At 40.2% G+C, this 23,527-nt stretch overlaps 1 protein-coding gene across 2 annotated transcripts in view; it reads left to right on the top strand.

Moving 5' to 3' along the window:
• Nucleotides 1–23,527, top strand: part of PSME4 (proteasome activator subunit 4) — a 100,076-nt gene that overhangs the window by 57,966 nt on the left and 18,583 nt on the right. For both annotated transcript variants that reach the window (XM_066625885.1, XM_066625893.1), the window contains 22 exons: nucleotides 515–610; nucleotides 2,049–2,104; nucleotides 4,026–4,082; nucleotides 4,340–4,395; nucleotides 4,487–4,585; nucleotides 5,897–5,959; nucleotides 6,093–6,188; nucleotides 6,855–6,986; nucleotides 7,451–7,660; nucleotides 9,104–9,240; nucleotides 9,599–9,652; nucleotides 10,692–10,821; nucleotides 12,192–12,273; nucleotides 12,555–12,708; nucleotides 13,109–13,178; nucleotides 16,553–16,678; nucleotides 16,854–17,006; nucleotides 18,917–19,021; nucleotides 20,277–20,368; nucleotides 22,023–22,154; nucleotides 22,605–22,813; nucleotides 22,983–23,068. In XM_066625885.1, the coding sequence (XP_066481982.1) occupies nucleotides 515–610; nucleotides 2,049–2,104; nucleotides 4,026–4,082; nucleotides 4,340–4,395; nucleotides 4,487–4,585; nucleotides 5,897–5,959; nucleotides 6,093–6,188; nucleotides 6,855–6,986; nucleotides 7,451–7,660; nucleotides 9,104–9,240; nucleotides 9,599–9,652; nucleotides 10,692–10,821; nucleotides 12,192–12,273; nucleotides 12,555–12,708; nucleotides 13,109–13,178; nucleotides 16,553–16,678; nucleotides 16,854–17,006; nucleotides 18,917–19,021; nucleotides 20,277–20,368; nucleotides 22,023–22,154; nucleotides 22,605–22,813; nucleotides 22,983–23,068 (2,395 nt within the window). The remainder of the gene's footprint in view (nucleotides 1–514; nucleotides 611–2,048; nucleotides 2,105–4,025; nucleotides 4,083–4,339; nucleotides 4,396–4,486; nucleotides 4,586–5,896; nucleotides 5,960–6,092; nucleotides 6,189–6,854; nucleotides 6,987–7,450; nucleotides 7,661–9,103; nucleotides 9,241–9,598; nucleotides 9,653–10,691; nucleotides 10,822–12,191; nucleotides 12,274–12,554; nucleotides 12,709–13,108; nucleotides 13,179–16,552; nucleotides 16,679–16,853; nucleotides 17,007–18,916; nucleotides 19,022–20,276; nucleotides 20,369–22,022; nucleotides 22,155–22,604; nucleotides 22,814–22,982; nucleotides 23,069–23,527) is intronic.

Raw genomic sequence — 23,527 nt, 5'->3', positions numbered from 1 at the left:
CCTGCCGGACACTAGCTGGCTGCACAGGCTACTGGAGATAAATGGCCTCTTCTTTGCATTGAGCCTCTCTGTTGTGTAAACAGACACTCTGCTGCAGGCTATGGGAGATGCGATTGCCTCATTAAGAGCATCTTTATTGTGCTTTGACCACCATCATATATGCAATCAGTTAAGTAAATAGTTGTTAAACAGTGCACGCCTGTAGTACATTTAAATTGGCTTGCTTTAGTGTTCTCAGTGAGTATGCTGAGATTTCAGGAGGAGACTTCTCAACATCGTTTGTCTTCTTAACTTCATATTAAAAACCAGGGTGGTATAGTGGATTGAATGCTGAATTTGAAGTCAGATCTGTTTCTAATCTCCCCTCAGCCATGAACCTTAGCAGGTGACCTTCAGCCTATCCACTGCCTCTACATATCTTACTTTACAGCGTATGGTGTCAGAAGAGAAGCATCTCCCTCCATGCACCTGAGACAAATTACGAATACTAAATACATTTAACATTTGCTTTCAGAGATGATGTGCAGCAGTCTCTCACTATAGTGCACAATTGCCTGATTGGGTCGGGGAACATTCTGCCACCCCTGAGAGGAAAGAGAGTAGCACACCTGTAAGTAAGCCTTGCTCTGTATGAATAACAAACAGAATGACTAGGCAAAATCTTCACAGACTGATACTTGCCTGTCTTTAAATGATAGTGAACGCTTGCCTCACACTACCAATCTGGTATTATATATGCCCCCCCTCCAAATTTTATAATCACTTAAGAGGAAAATGAGAAGTAACATACACTTGCTTATGCTAGTCTTCTGAAGCTCTGCTTTAAAATGGCTAGTATTTTTCACACAAGGTTGTAGAAGACTTACTTCCTGCTAAAGAACTGTGCTCATATCCAATAAAGAATTGTATTAACTTTTCTTAGGGAAATCCTGCTTCATACTTTTTAAAAGTGTGAGCTCTCTTTAAGTGTGATATAGTTTGTACATGTTCTTTCAAGGAATTGGAGGGATATGATGCCAGCCTGGGTGTGCAGATCTTCCTCTGTCCACTTACTGAGTTGTGGCAGGCAGTCACTTATAGATGTTTAGAAGGCTGAAAGTAAACATTCTCCTTTGGAAAAACTTTTGTGTAATATCCTACCATATGGCCATACTTTAGGGTATGTCTATGCTACAAACTTATACTGATGGATAATCATTCCCCCTCTCCACATTCCCACATTATGTGGTGGACACATGTCAATCTCAGTGGGTTGCCTAGGAGCTACTGCGTCTGAGGGAAGTCCAGACATCTCAGTATACCAAGTCCCATACTTAAGTGCAGGTTAAATTCCAGAAGTCTGTACCAAAGTTGAAACATTCAGTTCCCACCAGCCCAGCACTATCATGCCTGTGCAAAAGCACCACCAAAGGATGTAGTGTGCTTGTGTGAAAGTGCCAAAGCAGCCATCCTTCTCAGAGCACCAGAATGCACCTTCTGCACATGAGGCTTTTTGAGAATGGCTTTTCAAACAAAGAGAAGCATCCAAGAGCCCTTAAGCCAGGCTAGAAATGTCCAAAAATAGGAGAAATATGTAGTGAAGGAAGGAATTCATCACATATTATTCAGTAAATACGCAGGGAAAAGCAAGTCCTTTCTGATCTGTCAGCTTTCTGAAGTGGCATTTGTCCTCTTTTCAGCAGTGTTTCCTATGCATGTCTCTACTATGCAGAGATGCATACTAATTTCCAGCTCTGGAAACTTATCCTGTATTACTTTGAAAGTAAAACGATAGGATTACAAAGAGCAGTGTAGATCTAAAATACAAAATACAGACATCTACTGCCCCTGTGAATAATATTAAAAAGCATTGTACAGGTGCATATTTCTGGGAATGGGGGAAAAGGGGACTGGTGTATTCAGTAGAATTCTCAGAATCATCCTGGCAGCAATTCTTTTCATCTCCTAAAATATTAATAGTAACTAATGCACCTGGGAAGTTAAATAAGTTCTATTCGCAATGTCCAAGTTTTTGTTTAAGCAGCATGTGTACTTTGTGTTTTCTGCAGGGTTTCAAGCCTAGTGTCTTTAGAAGAGATAAAACTTTATACTGGTGTGGACTATGGTATGTTGGCCCCCATATATTCAATAATAAAGTAATTATTTAGATTCTCCTGCTCCTTTTGCACAAAATGTCACTAGTTTTCTCTCTTGTGGTGAAGAGGTTAGGAGTTTTTTAAAAAAAAAACTTTTTTTAGGAGTTTTTTTTAGGTTAGGAGTTTTTTTTTAAAAAACTCCTTGGTTTAAAAAAAAAATTAGACTCATGATGGTCTTCTCTTTTTTTTCTTTTTTTTTTTTTTTTGCCCAATATCTTGAATTCTGCGGTTCTTGAGCCCTGGTAATATGCAGTATGTGGTTACTTGAGAGAGAGCCTTTCAGTTGTGCTGCCAAAGGTTTCAGTAGCCTCTATATAGAGGAATGCCTGGCCCTATCACTTGTCAAGTTCAAAAGACTTGCTTGTCTTTTGAAGGGCAGCAAATATTGTTCTAATAGGATTTGTGTGGTAATAGGGTTTAAAACTGTTATTGTGACTGTCTGGTCTATATATCACTAAATTCTATATACCACTAAATTCACTGTTCTTATTTTGATGTATTTTTTTTCTTTCTATTTTGGAAATGGTGGCATATGAACAATTTATCACAATTGTTAATAAACAATTCTTGAAGTATCTTGAAGAATGGTTGGATATTAAACTAAATCTTATTGAATATGTTCAAGTATTTTATGTAGAACTGTTGGAGAGAATGTTTTACTTGGTGTTTATTTTGGCAAGCCTTCTTTTACTATCCTGTGGTTTATAATAACATGTAATTTAGAACACAGACTTAATGGATAAATGTAGCAGCCCATTGTGGTCCCACTTTCTGTTGTGGGAATAGGAATAACTTTATCCCCCCCCCCCAAACTATGGTAAAATGCTGCTACTGGGAAGGGAGGTTTGCACCCCCAAATCTTGGGTAAGCCAGAGTGCCCATCTTTATCCCATCTCATGTCCAGTTTGAGCCCAAAAAGACCAGAGAGTCTGAAAGCTAGATGCTGAAGGGGGCAATCTGGAAATCAATGGACCAGGATAACTTCAGCAACTTGCCCTGGGTAGCTCTAGCCCTGAGACGCCATTGGGGAGCAGGGAAAGATAACTCAGTGCTATGATTAGACAAACTGGACAAGCAACATATAAGAATAAAAAGTTTATTTAAAGTGAATAAAAGTAGAAAAATGGTAATGGTCAAATCAGACACAAATGAGCATTTGCCATTTGATAAAAGCAGGTCTTAGAGTTGGAGCAGGGCCTCTCAAACCCTGGCCTGGGAGCCTGATCCGGGGTTCAGACGAACCTGTTTGCCCAGTGAGCAGACCTGGGCAAACAGGTTCCACCCCTGCATGGCTTGTTGTCTGGGTAGACCAGGGCACCAGGATGCTCTGAGCAGTTGCATCTGCCGGATGTCCTGTTGCACAACCTTCATGGGACATCAGGCAACAGATGCGACTGCCCAGAGCGTCCTGGCACTCAGGTCTACCCAGATGATGAGCTGTGCAGGGGTGGAACGGAAAGCTACTGTTTGAACAGGGACCCCATTCTAAGTGCAAGCAGTTATGAGTTTTGGAGCTGCTGAGTTAGAGGCAAAATGGAAACAACAAAATTTTGACACTACTAGCTACTGTTTCCTCTATGAACTAGGGTTTACATCATAGCTTTGCCTTGTCCCTTCAGCATCCCCCTCAGCCTGGAAGATGGGCTAGATTCCACAAGCTGACCCACTGAATGTCAGAAGCAACAACAGTCCAAAGCGGCTTAGTGTTCTGCCTTGAGTATCTTTGGTTATTAAACTTGTGTGTCTGATTTGTGAGGCCTGTGCCTCCTTACTTGACCATTTGACCTGGTAGGCTGGAATGCCCAATGGACTGGCAAACTTAGCAATTGGGCTAGCCTGGATCTTGTTCTGCTGTTCACCACAGTACTGAATTGTCTTATCTTGTTCTAGATTTGTCAAGAGAGAACTATAGGGAAATTATCACCAAGATCATAAGGAAGCTTTTGCGTAAGTTTGTGTCATTTTCTTCTGTCCTCACTTACACTGCATCTGTAGAGTTACCTATAAGGTTTATAAAGCAGTGCACGTTTTAAAATCTAATTTCTGAAATGGTAGGTTAGAAATGGTGGGGAAAAAATTTCAAACATCATAATGTTTATTTGCTTCCTTTTCTACAGAGCATAGTTTAAATAAGGGTCCAGTAGTTCACGAACTAGCACTTTAAGCTGTTTTTACTGAGTGGGATTTTCCTGTTCCCATGATAGATTATATACTTGACAACTCAGAAGATGATACCAAGTCATTATTTCTCATTATAAAGGTACAGTTGTCATTTCTGATTTTTTTTTATATGTTAAATTGAGTAGGTGGACATTAGATAATTCTAAATAATCAAAGTTCTTGTTTTACAGATCATTGGTGATCTTTTGCATTTTCAAGGTTCACACAAACATGAGTTTGATTCACGGTGGAAGAGCTTTAACTTGGTGAAGAAATCAATGGAGAATAGGGTTAGTATTTTATATAAGCAGATTATTTAGACATCAGTTATTTTTCTGAAACTGAAAAGGAAGAATTTGTGGGCTATATGTGACTTTAACTTAGTGTTCATACTGAGTGGAAGGGAAAGAACATACAAAATGGTTATTTCTTCTCTGAAATTCAGAGCCCATATGGTATTTATTTTGGAAAATTCTCTAGCACTTCAGGTTGTTTAATTTTACTGTTACTGTTGAGTGGTATTATACATCTCTAAAGGGCAGTCCTTCCTTTAAAAGAAATGAACCACCTTCTGCTTACAAAAGACTAAGATCTAGATCCAAGCTACAGGTCAGGAAAAAATGAGAGGTATATGGTAGCTAACTGGTGCATATACTTACGCCTGTTTAAGAAAATATATGTCAGAACTATAACAAAGAGAACTGCAGCTTGGAGTCCAAACACTTGGGAAACATTGCCAGTTTTGTTAGGTAGTGGATACTGGATATTCTCCTTCCCTACTGGCCATTGAACTGTCTCCCAATAATTCAGGGGTCTTGGGGGAAGTCTGTTGGTCAATGGGCAAGGTGGAAGTAGCTATTTCACACAAGTCTTGTGCAATATATCCTTGCCCTTTCCAATGGAATTGTCCCCTGAGACCTCTTGATGATGCAGGAACTTGAGAGACAATCCATTGGCCAATGAGGAGAAAGCAGGAGTTCTTGCAAATGCAAGGTGGCAGAAGGTGGCAGATCCTTCTCTGAGTGCAGAAATGGGAACTTGCTGCTGTTACCCCCCACGTCCCTGGCAAGCTGAGATGGTCCTGTGCTATAGAGGTGGTAGCATGTGGGCTTAGGACCTGGGGCTAGCTCTGCAGTCATTGATGGTATTGGCATATGCACTTACTCTTTGCTGAAATGTTATGGGAAAACCATGCATATGCAAAATACTACCTTTTAAAACTGCAAACTTTTTGGTCAGATATTTGAAGGACACAGCTATCATGATAAACAACAAGACTAGTCACAACTTTTGGCTTGATACCTAAAGGGACCCTAGAGACAAATTTTAGACCATAAGATTAATATTAAAGTTATGCAGGTGTATGACAGTTCCCATCTGTGAATAAATTTGGAGACAGTTGCTAAAATCTAGACATTGTAAAGCAGAGAACTACAATCTGCTGAGTTATCCTCTTTCTATAAGAATGGCACCACTTTTCAGTGACTTTTTAATTTTGTTGATCGATAGTAGGCATCTAGTATGGGAAGTGGGTAACTCTGAGGCAAGGGTAGGTTCCCAGTGTGTGAAACATAATGACCTTTTGCATGTGTGTGTTTCAGCTTCAAGGAAAGAAGCGGCATATCAGAGCACTACTGATTGATAGAGTCATGTTGCAACATGAGGTAATGTGCATTTCTCTACAACCAACATTCACTCTTAGCTCACAAGTTGGAGCATTGTAATAGCTGCATGTTCTTTGCATTTACAAAGTGTGAGTGTACAGAAAGAAGTTTTAGTTTGACATTTTTTGTTTAGCTACGAATCCTCACTGTCGAGGGCTGTGAATATAAAGAGGTGCACCAAAACTTGATCAGGGATCTTCTGCGTTTGTCCACGAGCTCATATAGCCAGGTAAGCATATGCCTTCCTCCTCAATTGACCAAATGTTAGCAGTGCTGGTTTTCAAACTGGGGCTTGCAGGAAATGCAGGGTCATTCCGCTCTTAGGTGGAAATGTCAGTATGAGTGCTGACTTTGCCCTCTCTATATTCTGTGGATTTTAGTTTTCAGAGGATGAACCTCTGTCACTTTTACGTAGTGGTATGGCTTATTTGGCCAGGATTAAAATTTATTGTAGATGGAATTAAAAGCATTTGAACCAGAGATTCTACTTTATTTAAGTTATTTGTACTCTGCCCACCAATAATTGCATTCTTAGGCAGTTTACAAAATGATGGGAGGGAGGGGAGAGAAGCAATGCACAATTTAAACAGATTAAACCTGAACAAATTTCAGCAGGTTAAATCAGGTCTGTTCCTGACAGATTTTAGCACAAGTGTGGAAGGCACTGTATTCATGTGTCTTTCCTGTGCACATAGTCATCCATATCTAAAGTACATGATCTAGAGGAGACAATCTGACAGATGCCACAAATGAAAAGCAAGCACATACCGAGTAAACTGCTGCTCTGGGATACAGTGGCTGCAACATAACACTTCATAAATTCAACCTAATTGCTCCTTTGTATTTGTTTTGGTGATCAGTTTCTGTGTGAGTGACTGTGGTTATTTTCCTCCAGGTCAGAAATAAAGCTCAGCACGCGTTCTTCACAGCCCTGGGGACTTACAACTTCTGTTGCAGAGACATCATTCCTTTGATTTTGGAATTTTTGAGGCCAGATAGGCGTGATGTCACTCAGCAACAGTTCAAAGTAAGACTTCTGTTAATTTTCTCCAGACTGTTTTCCATACTATTGAATATAAATACTAGTGTGTCTGTAAGCTTGTGTGACCATGACAGTCTTTGCATCTCCTATGCTTCCTCTAAGCAATGTGTAGTGAATTATAGCAGCAATGAAAAATAAACAATTCAACTGTCCCTCCCTCAATCCCATCATCATCCATGGTCACCTGCAGGGGAGACATAACTAGGAAGGAATGCACAAATAAGCAGCAACTTGGTTGCGTGTGCCAGTGTTAGACATCAGGAGTGCTGTGTATTTGCTTTATATATCAGATCCACTCATTCTGAGTAGTGGTCATAAACCATTATTTCCTAAAGAGAGCTGTACTGTCATGTAGGTAATTAATCTTCAGCCATACATTTTTAATGCTGTTTGAAGTTTCAGCTTCAATTTTAGGTTAACAATTCCTCCCTGAAACTTATTTTTCATAGGGTGCCTTGTATTGCCTTCTTGGAAACCATAATGGAGTGTGTCTGGCAAACCTTCATGACTGGGATTGCATCGTCCAGTCCTGGCCTGCAATAGTCTCTTCTGGACTCAGCAAAGCAATGTCTTTGGAAAAACCATCTATAGTCAGACTCTTTGATGACCTTGCAGAGAAGATCCATCGGCAGTATGAAACAATTGGACTAGATTTTACAGTAAGCATGAAACAATTCATTCAGCAGCTCTTTAGAAATTGGGTACACAAACTAATACTAGAATGGCCTGGGACAAAGCAGTGGGATGTCTACAGTCTTGGTAGCAGATGATTAAAAGCAGTGCAGTATGAACTCTTGATTCATGTATTATGCTGGTAATGTAGTCTGTGTCAAATGCAGATTATTCAGGCATGGAAACTAATCTGTGTGAGGCAACTTCTATATAGTTGGGAAAAATGTGGTTTTGCTATCATTTTTAATATCTTGTCCCATGTGGCAGCTTCTCCTCACAAGTGGTTTACCATTCAAAGCAACATTCATGCAGTTTATGTTCTCACTGTATGACTTGGCTACTAGTAAAACATATGAAGCAGGCCAAAGAGGTCAACTTCTGGTTTGGGAGTTTGCCAACTGTGGGGTGTGTACAAAATTAAATTGCTCTCTTACCGCTCTTGCGGAGGAACCTCCAAATCAGTGCATAAAGGCACTTGCGAGGCAAATCCTTCCTTCCTTTGAGATTAGTACAGCATCTTGTGTGGTCAACAGTGTACTTAAAAGTGTACTTTGTAGCAAACTGGTCATGTTGGAAATTGTAAGAGCATCTCAACTAGAAACTAAAGACTGCTTCACACTCCAGTATTTTTTCCTACTCTGGATATTTGTTCTATGGATAGTTTCATGTGTCTCATGGGAAATGGAATTGCTGTGATTTCTCTTGATATATACTAGCATTTCCTACTAGCATGTGAAGATTGGGCATTATACAAGTGTCTTTAGACACCTTTGTACATTCTTCTAGACAGGATGTGATGCTTTGCGGGATAGTGGAGAAAATGCTTTGTACATGTTTAATTTGTCACATAAATTGTGGAACTGCCCTGAGCAGGAGAAAGCAGGAGAAAGGTACTAGTCATGTATATAGTCATATGTGAAGAATGCATGTATCTGTCTTGCTGCATATAACAACACTGAAAAGCCCAGCTAATTGCAAGATGACTCTGAGCCATCTATGTAGAACAAGTACAACGAATACAAATTCTAGGAATTGTTGCACAAGGTGCTTCCAGCAGGGATGGGAAAATATTTTGAAGTATTTCAAGTATTTGTTCATAATTTCCAAGAGGATATAATTAATTTGGGGGAATGGAGGTTAGAGTGGGTATGATCAGAGAAGTTAAGGAATGATCTTGTGAATTAAGGTTAAGTGAGGTAGCTCTCTGCAATAACTTTTTTTTATACTCATGAGAGTAAAATCTAGGTATATTCTCTCTAGAGTAGCACTGAAAATCAGAGGACCTCATTCATTTAAAGTACTTGAGTAGAATATTTTTATCAGTGGTGCTTTTTGGGGTGCTATTCTTTTGAGTTCATAAGTAATCCTGCACTTCTTTGGGGAAAACAGTTTTGTTCTAGCAAAGGCTTAATTTGTGACTTTCTCTCCAGGTTCCAGATAAATGTGTGGAAGTGGCTGTTCTCATGCAGAAGTCAGGGTATTCGCACAATGGCTGGACGTGCCTTAGTCCAGAGGAGATTCGGTTGGGAATTCAGCGGCAGAAAGAAAGGAATGCTGAGTCTTTTCGGTAAGTTCAAAGGGTTTATAGTTGGAGACTTCATTGCAAAGTTGGAATGCACTGTATGAAACCTATGCGTGTTATTTGCAAATAATTCTGACACATTGCTTTTTCTTTGGTATCAAAAAGGAAATGTAATGGCCACTTCACTTGTCCCATAAGACTTTTCAAGTTGCCTGTCTGTGGGCTTTTATTGAAGAAACTGATGTAGTGGTTAAATTTGTTTGTATGGTATCCTGTAGAAAGCCTCACATATTTAGCAGTTGCCACACAGAGCTGAACACACCTGCACAAACACAGGTGACATATGTAATTATTGAGATAATGGTAATGTGACTAATATTGGTTTGCTTCTTTTCATTTTCAGAAACTATGAAAAGTTGATTGACAAGCTATTAGATTGTGTGGATCACAGAAATCTGTAAGTATGTCAGTATGTGGGTATCATTTCGAAATGCAGATTGTACTGTATTTATTGAGAGTCTACAGGATTGTTTTACATGCTGTTCTCCCTCTAGGCCAAATCCAGATTCTGTACCAGTGATTTCACTGTTTTGCTTTCAAGGTTCAACTGATATAAGAAAGAATCAAAAGAACATTCACTCAAGAATTTGTATCCAAGGCAGTAACAATTTCCAACTTGTCTGTTGGTTCTATTTATTACATATATATCCTGACCCTTCATCCCAGTGAATCCCAAGGTGGCTATTTGGAGTTCATTTTGTGTAATACCATAGCTAAAAATGAAATAGATAAAAAAAGGAATTGATGATGTTTTCCCAAAGACTGATAATGAGTAACTCAAGTCAGTTGTTACTTGTTGGATATTTTCTGGTGATCACAGATTTGAAGAACATATTCCACCTCTTAGCTTTTTGAAATGTTGTTACCTTTAAATCAGGGGTGCCCAAACCCTGGCCTGGGGGCCACTTGCGTCCCATGGGGACTTCCAATCCGAACCCCTGGAAGCCCCCAGTCTCCAATGATCCTCTGACCTTCCAGAGACTTGCTGGAGCCCATGCTGGCTCAATGCAACTGATCTCAGCATGAGACGACTGTTTGACCTCTCACGTGAGCTGTGGGACGAGGGCTCCCTCCACTGCTTGCTGTTTCACATCTGTGATGCAGCAGCGGCAGCGAAAGAAAGGCCGACCTTGCTTTGTGCAAGACCTTTTATAGGACTTGAGCTATTGCAAGAGCTTCATTCATTCATATAAGTTCCACCTCTAATATATTCATTTATGTAAATTTATTCAAATTTGAAACATAAATTAATTCTTTTTTCCCCAGCCCCCGACACAGTGTCAGAGAGATAATGTGACCCTCCTGCCAAAAAGTTTGGACACCCCTGCTTTAAATGAAAGCATAAGAGATTTTTTTTGCTACCCACATAACCTGTGGTTATTTATAGTGATGCTGTTGTCTGTCTAAAACAGTCGTGCTTGTTTTTTGTTTTTCAGCCCCTGGAAGTTTGAGCACATTGGCATTGGTTTTCTGTCCTTGCTCTTGAGAGACGACAGGGTGCTGCCTGTGAGAGCCATAAAGTTCTTCATTGAATGTCTCAACCATGATGCACTAGTGGTTCGCAAGGTAAAAATGACAAACCAATTGACACATCTTAACTGCATGCTTAAACATGTCTACTTAGAAATAAGTCCTGCTGTGTTCAGTGGGGCTTACTCCAAGGTAAGTATGCATAGGACTGTGCTGTCATTGCTGTTGGAACCAGCACAAGGGTGAATTCACTGGGCTGTGTCTTTACATGTCAGAGAGATCTTGTGAATGAGCCTAGTATGTAATATGCTTCTATACCACTACATCCTAGATAAAAATTAGTTGCCAGATATGTGATAGTAGCCGGCATGGTCCAATTTCCCAGTCTAATCAGGGAGTCACTTCACACAAATAGCACTTGGAGATTCCTTTTTGCATTGTATCTGTGGTACAGAGTAATTGTATGAAGTGAGTTTCAGTAAATCATTGCTATTATTGAATAGATGGGAAGCATTTTCAGTAATGATAGAAAAAAGTAAATGTGGAGAATAGACTTGGTCTATAACCTTGTGCACACTTCCTTGGACCTAAGCTCCATTGAATATAGTGGCACTTCTAAGTAAGTGTACATAAGGTTGTGCTTTTAGTATTCTGAAGGGGGTTTGGTTTATATATGCTTGCTGTTTTCAGTTATGAGGAGCTGCTGTGCTAACCAGCAAGTTCTTCCCTGTAGAATGAAAGAGAAATAATGTAATACAGACTGAGAGCCTGATCCTGAGGTCTGTGGCATGGCTCTGCACTGTGGACCTTAGTCGCAAACGTGCCGTAAGGGTTCCCACCGGAGCTAGCCCAGCTCTGGCCGGCACTGAGTGAGCACGTGGCGGTCGCCTGGGTTCCACAGCTCTGCGGTCTCCCGGACTGCCGGGCTGCGGAACAGGAGGCGGGGGTATGGCTGGTGGCATGGGGGAGGCGTTCTGGGTAGGGGGGAGGCCGGTGGGAGGCATGTCAGTGAGAGGTGGGAGGCATGGAGCCGAGCTTCACAGGATCCAAGGCACTCGAGCAGGGCTGCTCGCCCCACCAGAGCAGCTTTACTTTAGCGCTAACCTTTTGGTACCCACTAAAGTGAGTAGCCCCACTGGAGGGCTGCTTCCCTTACTTGGTGGAAGGGGACGAATGTCCCCTTCTCCCGAGGAGCCTCCCGCAGTAGCGCGGGAGGTGCAGGATCCGGCAGGAGCCCGCCATGGAGCTGCCGGTCCTGGGAGCTCTGGGCAGCTCAGGACTGGGCTGTGAGTTGAAAGAAAATCAATTATTCCCACTGTCACCTGTCAGTGGTGTACTCTCTGGACATCCTGTAATACTGTGGGGGAGGGCCACTATTATATTAACTTTTTTTTAAAAAAGACTAGTACTGAAACAATTGCCTATACTGAATTTGTAGATGGATGAGTTACTGCTCTTCTTTTCAGATGGCAATCTCTGCAGTAGCTGGGATCCTCAAGCAGCTGAAGAGACCTCAGAAAAAGGTTTCCATTTGCCCTTTCCAAATCAGTAAGTGATAGAAACAATTTTAAATTTTATGATTTAACCATATAACTCCCATAACTTTTTTACCTTGTGTGTATAAATAATGTAAGCATATTCCTGTTAATATGAAATGTGAAAATCATTGAAAGCTGAAAATAATTTTTATTTCCCAGTCCTTTATAATGTTTAATTCTTAATGATTTTATTTATAAGCTGTGGTTTTGATGTCTGCTTTATACTGTACTATTAAATGGAATCATCAAGTGCATACTGTTAACGGTGTGACTTCTGTGTTTGCAAAACAGGTGGAGCCCTTCAGCCTTCTAATATCCAGGCTGGTGACAGACCTGACAACCAGTGGCTACATTATGAAAGTGCTACCTTACCAAAGACAAAACAAGCGTGGGAGTCCTGCCATTTTGTGGAAAAAACACACTGGGGATACTACACCTGGCCTAAGTAAGTGCTGGCTTGCCTCTCCCCCTCATGTCAACCATGAAAAGGACTATAGTCACTTTATAGTCTTTGTTAAGTGGCCCCCTATTGACATCATAGCCTGCTGGTCATCTTCTGTGATTGATCAACATTTTGTCCTGCTTATACATGATTTGCTTGGAATGTCATTGGCAGCATATTCTTTCTTTGTGTTTCTTTGTGTGTGGGTTTGGGGTGGTCCAAATTTTTACTTGATCATGCTCCTTTTTAAAAAAGAACTATGCCATATTTTCGGTCAGTAGACACTTGCTGCTCTTTGTCATTGCTATTTGGAAGTTAGGATGAGACGGGAATTAGTGTAACTTCAACTTTATTTTGTTCAAGAGTATTGAAAACTGATGGGTTTTTTATTTGCAATTTCTAGAAACATGGAGATCTATGCTTCAGCAGACCAGCAACCAAAGCTTGGCAGAAGTAGAGAGGAACTTTCTGAGGTAAATGTCATATTTTTAAGCTCTACTGAAAGTCTATCATGGTTTGGATTTGGGCAAATGTATTTGAATAACCAGTGGCCATCCTGCGTTATCTGGATTCCACATTGATCCCGGTTGAAATAGGAATTCAAATAATGCTTTAACTAGAAACAGAAGAACTTACTGCAGACAAATTTGCATGGGTACTATGATCATGTTTCACTTGTGGTTTTCTTCCTCTTATGGACATCTTACTCTATGAGCTCTAACTTTTCTCCATTGGACTATAGCTTGAATGAAAATACACACAGATCCTCTGGGCTGATTTGCATGTGTGCTTATCATTTGATGGCTATAATGTAAAATGATGACTTGCGTATGTGAATTGGGCACCATGGGTCGATTCTCACAAAACAGAACTTTTTCCTCAAATGTGGAGTTTGAGTGAAGTCTATTGGCTTCCGGTAGCCATGTGCATTAACAAAGGACAGTACGACCCTGGCATCCGTGGATTTGAGTCAATGTGGATACTGGGGTCCCAGTTTAAAGGTCTTTATATTTTAAAAGAACATACGAAAATTGGGTTTTCAACCTTCATGTAGCAAAACTGTGTCATTTTGAAGCCTTTTGGGTTAAAAATAGCTCTAAAGACCCACTTCCAGGTCTCCTAGTGTTGCCACAGAATACATAGGTATTAAACTATACCTCGTTCAGCCACTAGATGGGGCTGAATCTAATGGAATCATTGCATTAGATTCCATTACATTCTAATGTAGAGAGAGGCAGAGGCTCTCTAGAGGCTGAACGTGGTATAGCTCTATACCTATGCATTCTGGAGTAATGCTGCGAGACCCAAAAGTGGGTTTTTAGAACTATCTTTAGTCCTAGAGGCTTTGAAGCAGTGTGGTCTTGCCATGCAAAGGTAGGAAACCCCATTTTCGCTCACCTTTTTAAAATTTAAAGACCTTTAAACTGGAATCTTGGCCCCCATGGATTTTGGTATCCATGGGGGGTTTCAGAATGGGACCCCCGCAGATACCAAGGTCCCACTGGTATAGAGAAATACAGGTGGCCACTTTGAATGCCCAGGGCGGAGATAAAGCGGGGTATAAATCTGTAAATAAATCTATATAAAGTAAATGAATGTGTGAATTAGGTCTATTGGTGAAATGAGAAATTTGAAGAAACTTTGGTTACTTAGAGTACATAGGTGGGCATAAGGAGAATTCATTTCTTCCCATACATTAATTGGCAGTGACTTTCTAGATTTCAAGCAGAAGGTTTTTCAAGCACCCGTAACATGAGAACTGGTGCCAGGACTGAACTTCAGACGTTAAAACATGCAAAGCATGTACTCTATCATTTTGTTATAGACCCTCCACAAAGCTGATTTTTTTCTGAGTATTATTTCAGCAAATCACTTTAGCACAGTGTTATTCAAACTATGTGGCGCAGGTCTTTAGGGAGGCTCCAGGAACTCAAAGGGGGGATGCGGGATGTCCTCTCGCAGTGATACAGTCACACCCCTGGGCAGAATACGAGCCTGTCTTCTGCCCTTCATCTGCGCTTTTTTTTAAAGCAGAAGAAATGGGAGTTGCTCAGCTGTGAGAGTGGCTGCTGCTGCCCCGCCCTCTTCTCTCTCCACTCTGAGGCTGTCGCCTTCTGTGTTGTTGTTGCATGTTGGCTGCATGTTGTTTCCAAAGCTCTTCCAACTCCAACCCCCATCTGGCGAGTGCTGAACATGCTCAGCTTGCAGTCCTTAACCCTGGCTGATCCTTATCTGGTTGGTTCCTAGTTCCCAGCCTGGGATCACTTCTCATCAAAGTGAAATCTCTCTTTTCAACCCCCTCCCTCTTCTCCCTTTCAATTTCCAAACCTTCCCACTTTCCTCCCCCTCCCCTTAAAGTTTTTTCCATGCAGCTGGCAAAGGGGGAGGGGAGAGACAAGCACACACTTTACTTGGCCAGGAGCAGAAAAAGGGTACTGTTTTTAAAGTGATTTATTAATCTTGCTGTTTGATTGAGGAGGAGAGGCTGTATTTTTAAAGTGATGAATCTTGCTATTTGAATGGAATACTTATCAGCCATTGATGAAGTGATTGCCAGCCCAATCCTATCCACACTTTCTTGAGAGTAAGCCCCATTGACTCTAATGGGACTTACTTCTGAGTAGACATGCATAGGCTTGAGCTGTGCATCTCCTAGTATAGGAGACCAATCAGCTTCCTAACCAAACCCTTATCAGCTCTGATATATTTTCATGGTCTATTTTTGTTTTCCCGTCCACCTGCTGGAAAATTTTTAATTTCATTAAATTAATAAAGGGTTCAATCCTATCCAAGGAGAATGGGAGAAATGACTAGTTGGATTGGGGTCTACAGGGGTGTGTGTGTGTGTAATGTTGGTCAGACTGGTTGTTCACCAAGTTCATTTGATAAAACAATTCTATTGGTATGCTTACAAAGTTTTAAAAAATGAGTCGTCCTGGACCAGACAAAATCTCCCTACTCCAGCATCCTGTCTGCAACAGTGATCAGCAGCTGATCATTTATAAAGCATGTATATTGCTGTGTATTAATATATTTTTAAGATCTGCATTTAATTAATGATATGATTAATATAATTAATATTAACATAGTTAATATATATTTAATTTTTAATATTATAATAAATATAACATAATATTTAATATAGTTAATATTTCTGGCCACTTCCTGTTTAACAATGTCACTTCCAGCCCTCAGGAACATGATGGGGAGTCATGACCAACAGCCATGGGGATCAAGGGAGCCATTGGCCGGGAAAGTTTGAGTACCACTGCTTTAGCATATAAAGTTATACTGATTTGAGTAGCATGTGGCTAAATAAGTTGCCCCTCAAGTTCTCACTGAATTGAGGCTAAATGGAACTTGAGGATAAATGCTATGAAAAATAAGGTAGATAACAAGTTGCTGTAGAAAATTATCATATGAGGAGATCCAAGGCTGGGCGATTCAAGGACAGTTTGTCCTTGCCGACAGTGTGACCGTTCCAATCTCTTCCAGTTTGTCTACTGAGCAATTGTTCTATGAGAAAACAAGGATGATTTAGGGGCTATCAAGTGGGTTGTTGGGGCTGATGTCCTGCAATTGGCATCCTGAGTCCCTTTAACTTAACAGGCAATCAAATTTTGTGTAGTATTGATGCAAAATATTACTCCTATGAAAAGAGCAACCCTAGTGAAGCTTGGTTCTCAGTGTCACTTAAGGCTTGAAACCTCCTCCAGGGCCTGCTGCTTAAGGTGCTGCATAGTTGAAATTTGAGACTATGTAATTTTTGTTCTCCTGCACAACTCTTTTTCATTGTACTAATGAAGCAGCACTTTAGTAATTTCAATACGCTGTTGTTGTCTTGCAGGCAGAGCAAGTCATTTATGATCATTTTTCTGATGCAAAGTTTGTTGAGCAGTTGATCAAGTTTCTTTCTTTGGAAGACAGAAAAGGAAAAGATAAATTTACCCCTCGCAGATTTTGTCTCTTCAAGGTAACTGATTTTCTGTTTTGATGATTTTGTCTCCCCAAAAATGATCAAAAGTTATTTTTTCTCCTTTCAAATAATGTAGGTGTGTTCTAAAGAATTAACATTTTACTTTTTTTAACAGGTTAAAGTTCAACTGTTAAAGTACTTTTTGGAAAAGTAACGAGTCTTGTTTTAACAGGGCCTGTTCAGAAACTTTGATGATGCCTTCTTGCCTGTTCTGAAGCCCCACTTAGAACGGCTGGCAGCAGATTCCCATGAAAGTCCCCAGAGATGTGTAGCTGAAATTATAGCTGGTTTGATAAGAGGATCTAAACATTGGACATTTGAAAAGGTAGAGTATTTTTGAGGATTACAAAACATATGTATGGAAATTTCAGTCACCTTACAGAAACTATTTTGAATTCCTGAAAAAGATTGGTATATAAATAACAAGTAGGACCTGCAACAAAAGCTTGCAATGTATTCCTCCCCACCGGCTGCTCCTATGCAAGGCTGTAGTCAGTCTGAAACAGTAGTCTTGTAGTGATATTTGGGCCTTGCAGAAAATATCTCTTTTCTTTTCACTGAGATATAGATATAGTGTTGAAGGCCTGAGATTGGACTTGGCTGTCAGCCATTAATCTGAGTGCTTTGTTGCTTTAAAAAAAAATAAAAATCTTGTGACATGTACCCCCCTCTATTGTAGTGTCTATCTCCATGATGCTGTAAGCTTTTAGGCCCTTTCCTTCCCTCCCTTTCAAATGATACCTTCAACATTCTGTGGCTCAGCTACTCTCAGCCATGAACTTAATTGCTAGACTTGCACAGTTGGTTTATTACTGGTTCCCTTAGATTCCACTTTCTGTCTCAGCATGAAAGGGAGAGTTATTTGTAAACAAACAAAAAAAACCCAGAGAAATCCAGGTTTTTAGTGTATTGTGATTGGGCAGCAGTGCATCATTGCATGCCTCTCACCCATTCTGGCTCAGACAAAATGCAACAGCAAAAACAGGAATTCCTGTGTTTAGCATTCCTTGTGAACATGGAAGTTTCTTCTCCATGCGATCTTATGAGCTGTTTTAGTATTTTCTTCTCTGTGTCCTCAACATTCTGCAAATTCCAAGAGCTCACATGGCTATTTATAAGAAACCCTTTTTCTTTTAGTATTCAAACATATTTCTGTGTACCTGAGGAATCCCCCTGTGTGTGTAGAAACCACTATCTTTCATTCCCATGTTCCTTCTAAAAAGTAGTAAGTGCTTCAGAATCCAAGTTTGCTACAGAGAGCATAGAAGTTCAACTTAAAATTATCATATTTTAAGTTATGATAATTATCAACTTAAGATCATTATCATATTTGAAAGTTCTGTTTTATAAGACATCTAAACTTTCTAAATAGATTGTAAAGTGTTTCTGGAATTTCACAATCAAGGTCAGCTAGATGGTAGGGCTCCCCCCCCCCCCCCCACACACACACTAATGAGCACCAGGTACCTAGGGAAAAGCAATACAGAAATTGTCAAATAAAAAAATATTAGAATCATGAGCGAGATAAAAAAAATTTTCAACCTCTTTTCAGTAGCAACAGCTATTCAATAGTTGAATTCAATGGTTCAATTCAGTATTCAACCATTCAATAGTAACGGCTACTTGTACCTAGCTTTTTGAGCCTTTAAGACAGTATTCTTTTTCCTCAAGGGTCTAGGCCAGGTGTATCAAACATAAAGCCTGTATCCGGGTACAGTCCATGGAAACTCTCTACCCTGCCTACATGATAATTGGGAACACTGCCCTTTCAGTAGTACTACTTCTGCTGAGGCTCTGAGAAGGAGATATAGAAAGAGGCCTCAGAAGTCAAGGAATGCTATGAGGGAAGGTTGAGACAGTACTGGTGAGAGAGGGAGATATTGTACAATTTCTCTTCAGTCATTTGCAACTAATGCATTTCTACATGAGAATAAAGTACTTATTTCTGGTCATCATCTGCTTAATGACAGTACTTAATGATATCTCTTCCAGTCCTCAGCAGGTACCATGAATGGTATTTGACTGTCTATATGTAAAAATTTTGACACTCCTGATCTAGGCCAGTTTTTATCTCAGGTTTGCTTATTCACATCTATGTTGCTGCATCTTTGAAAGAGATTGAATACTGTGCTGAGAGATGTGCACAGCCCTGTTCCCCCCCCCCCCCCCGCATAGTATCATCTTTGTCCATCTTTTGTGCAGGTAGATTATTATTATTAACTTTTTTTTTAATAGGTAGAGAACCTCTGGAAACTTTTATGTCCACTTCTTAGAACAGCTTTATCAAATATCACAGTGGAAACTTACAATGACTGGGGAACATGCATAGCAACGTCATGTGTAAGTCTTTAAACTTTTAATTTGCTATATTTAAAAAGCTTGCTAGTGTTGCCACTCGACAGTTAATTTATTCTGTCCATTCTTTGATTAGGAGTGTTGCAAGCCCTCATAATTTATCTTGGAATAGTGAGGGAGGAAATGGTAATCCTTCATCTTCTCTCCAAGCCTAAGGAATCTTGCTTTGGTGGGGGAGGGCTAGATGTCACCCCTTTGTCCTGTGTCACCCTTTGCTCTCATTTTAGATTCTAATTTATTAACTCTTGGTTTGTCTGATGCACGTGGTGCCAAGTTTAATCTTTGTTGATACCTATTCTTTAGTGAGGCGGACAGATGACATTGCCTGTCATGTGATCCAAGAAAATGTTGCTGTCCAGTGACTGAAACTGGCTCCTTTGTGATCTTTATAACCATGGCTGCCAATTTCACTTTTCACATTTATATGGAAAACTGGGTGACATTCTCTCTGTAACTAAGCTTGCAAATTCATTGGACTTGGAGTGATATACGTCCCAGTATAGTTGCATAAAATCAACCTATGAGATTGCCATCCATTGATATGAGATTGATATGGGAGCAACAGATTTAACTGTCTTTACTGACCAATCAGAACCTTGCAGTTGCCAGGTCTGTCTCCAGACAGCTGGATTTTATCTCTAACTTTGCACTGCCCCTCCAAAAATGCAGCACCTGGTCTCCTCTCCAGCTCTAAAGGTCAAACTTCCAGGTGGCGTTGTGTGTTTGTCCATTTGTCTGCTGCACTTGTGAGGTGTTAGTTGTAAATGCAGTGGTCAAAGCAAATCCTTTGACTCCCACCTCTAGTTTCAATCTGGAGGGGGGAGATGAGAGGCCTGTTTTGGCTCTGTACTTGCTGGGTGCTTAGATCACCTTGCATTCTTAAGGTAAAGGAGGCTTGACCACTTTCTCCCAGCCTAAATGCTGGGAAATGGGCACAGAAGTATGGTGGAACTGTGGCCATTTCCTTCTCTCCCTGCTTCAAAAATGGGAGGAAGACTAGGTTTTGTCTTTCTTATCCAATGATGCTATGGTGACCACCAATGTAGGAACCCAGCATAACCGTTCCATGTACTGTTCAATAAAGCTATCATTTTATACAATACAAATGATTGATTAGTTGACTAAATAAATTTTTGAATTAAAGTTTTATAAAGGACTAAACTGTCATTTGCAGAGAGCTTTTGTAGTGTTTCTATTGTTAGAGATGACTTTGTCCTCACTTTTTTTTCTCTTATTATAGGAGAGCAGGGACCCCCGGAAATTACACTGGTTGTTTGAGTTGTTGCTGGAATCTCCACTGAGTGGTGAAGGAGGCTCATTTGTTGATGCATGGTAAAACCTTTTACCTCTTTTGGTGCAAGACACAGATGAAAAGGGGCAAATCAGGGTTACATAAAACAGATCATTCCACTCGCGCATATCTTGTCACAGTAGCAATTCTGCTATTTGACAACCTGAGGAAAATAAGCAATATTTTAACTGGATGCTGTAGGGCAAATGTGACATTCCTGCTAATTTTGTGACATGTTCACACATGTGTAAACATTTTTATGTGAACAGATATTTTAAATGCTAAAAATTATATATGATACAAATCTAAGAGGCATTGTTCTACAGTTGATGATCTACCAATGTTATGAAACTAAGGACTTCTGTTGAAGCCTTGGAGATTTACCACCAGTTCAGAATAAGTGATCCTACACTAAATGGGCCAATAGTCTAACTAAGTATAGGGCAGGCAACTTTTAATTGTTTATAGTAACATGTATCTGAACTGTACTACAGAGGATAATTCTTCTTATAAAGAGAGAAAATAACCACTTAAGGCTTCAATCCTATGAGCACTTGGAAGTAAGCACCATTAAACTCAGTCAAATTTGCTTCTCAGTAACCATTGATAGGATTTCCCTGTTCAAATGTTCAATGTCCTGAATTCAGGAAGCTGTAGGGATCTTTTATGCAATTAGAGGAGAACAAGGATTGGACTCTTAGTGGTGGATACGGATTCAGTAGTAGTCAATTTTGCTCTGGAAGCCCACAGAAAGACTTTGTTGTCCAACTGGAAATACGAGTGCTATTCTGAAAGCAAGTACCACTTGGCTGTTAAAAAAAACAAGACTTCGAGAAAACCATTTAATACTGCTCAGAAGTTAAATACCAAGGCCACACTACTTGTCCATGCAATCACCACCTGATTTGTGGCAACTGCCATGTCGCGGGACAAGCTTCTTTATTCCCGCCATCAAGAACATTCCTGCCAGGCTCAGCCAGCTGGAAATCCACAGGTCGCTGTGTGTTGAACATTCACCCATGCATATAAAAGTGAAATTTGAACCATGTTTAATATTGGTGCAAGTTGTACTTCTACAATTTCAGTGGTTTTCATTTCTATCAATGGAACTGTTTATAATAATAATATAATAATAATAATATACAGTATTTATATACCGCCTTTCTTGGTCTTTATTCAAGACTTTATTCAAGGCGGTTTACACAGGCAGGCTTATTAAATCCACGCAGGGATTTTTACAAATTGAAAGAAGGTTCTCTCTTTCAAGAACCACCACATTCAAGATGTTACACTCCGATCTGGTTTAACATTCTGGCCTCCATCCTCCCACGCTCCGAGCAGATGGAACAGCTCAGCTGCAGCTTGCCAGCTGCTTCAAGGTCGCACGGTGCCGGTGGCCTCGAACTGGCGACCTTGTGGATGTTAATCTTCAGGCAAATGGAGGCTCTACCCTCTAGACCAGACCTCCTGCCCATATAGGTTTATATAACCTATGTGTATGTGTTTAATTCCATGAGCAAGAGCAAGCTCACTTTGTCCACCATTAGCAGAAAATGGCATGATTGGTCATCTTTGCATGAGCAGATACAGCATATGAAACTTGTTCATGTCATATACAGGGTCTTGAAATAAAAAGTGCAGCTTTCTGAGTTAGATTCGTGTTCATTGTACATACTTTTCACTTTTCCTCTACAGTCGATTGTATATACTGCAAGGTGGCCTTGCACAGCAAGAGTGGAGAGTACCAGAGCTGCTGCACAGATTGCTGAAGTACCTGGAACCTAAACTCACCCATGTTTACAAAAACGTTAGGGAGAGAATAGGAAGGTTAGTATACCCTTCTTAAATCCTTGCATTCTTGTTAGGGAGCATATTTGAAAAACAGACTTTTGGTCTGTAAGAAGAAGATAGTAAGAAGAATGACATGGGATAGTTTGGTTTGTACCCTCCTCTGCACACCACAATTCTGTGAATTTTTCCTCAGCAACTCATTAAGCTAGGCTCCGTGAGTATCTCCTTGAGGTGTTGATCACTGTGTACAGGGAGGTTAGTTTTTTAATGTGGTGGAATATACAGGGAGGTTGGTTTTTTAATGTAGTGGAACATTCATCACATGATTCTTCTGAATGTAAACATTACTTTTCAGATGAGCTTAATTGTGAAGTTTTGTGGGGGTTTTTTTAAACTTGGGAGTGAGAAGTGTATTGTGATGTTTATGAACCTTTCCTTTAAGTGGACCTCAAGATTAAATGTTCATATTCTTTATTTTATGTATAGTGTTTTGACATACATCTTCATGATAGATGTTTCATTACCAAATACTGCTCCAACCAAGTCCCCTCATGTCCATGAGTTCACTTCCCGAATAGTTGAAAAACTCAAACCCCTTATGGAAGTGGATGAAGAAATTCAGAATCATGTTATGGAAGATAATGGAGTTGGAGTCGAAGATGAGCGAACCCAGGGCATTAAACTCTTGAAAATCAGTAAGTGACTGTGCTCAACTGACTAATTTAGCAGTGCTTGGTTGAGAATTTAGGGTGTCCTTCAAAGTAGATGCTAGTCTGAAAATATGAATGTGACTCATGCATTTGTGTTCTTGTATTCTTTTTGACCTTGTATTGAGCTGATCTTTTTGCCTTTCACCCTCAACAGTTCTGAAGTGGTTGATGGCAAGTGCGGGGAGGGCTTTCTCCACTGCGGTTACAGAACAGTTGCAGCTGTTGCCTTTGTTTTTCAAGGTATATGATTTGTTACTTAATTGATGTTTAAATTGCAGGGATAGATTCTGAGAATATTAAGCCAACAGTGTTTGACAGATGTCTCTGCTTCCATAACTCTCCATTCTCCAAGGCCTACCCTCACCAAGAAGAGATCTTGTATGAATAATGTAGCCACTTCAACTGTGCCTTTGCTCTTGTGCTGCTATCATCTCAAAGTTTTTTTGGCTCACAAAAGTGGGTGGGGCTGCATTTTAAAATAGATTTGTGCCTTTTTGGCCCTACTTGTTTTTACCTGCAAGTTCTTCTCTCCTGCCCCCATTTCTTGACACAATGCCTGTTGCATTACACAGAGCTATAACAGCATACAGGAGGCTCTGCATGCAAAACCTTCATTTAGAGCCTCTGCATGTATAACCTTCCCTCACAACAAGCTATTTTATCCCATGCAGCCTTTATGTAGGGCTTAGCAGAAGCAGA

This window comes from Tiliqua scincoides, chromosome 1 (assembly GCF_035046505.1).
Source record: "Tiliqua scincoides isolate rTilSci1 chromosome 1, rTilSci1.hap2, whole genome shotgun sequence".
Taxonomy (NCBI): Eukaryota; Metazoa; Chordata; class Lepidosauria; order Squamata; family Scincidae; genus Tiliqua; species Tiliqua scincoides.
Note: the sequence above shows the minus strand (reverse complement) of the source record. Positions and strands in the feature narration are given on the sequence as shown.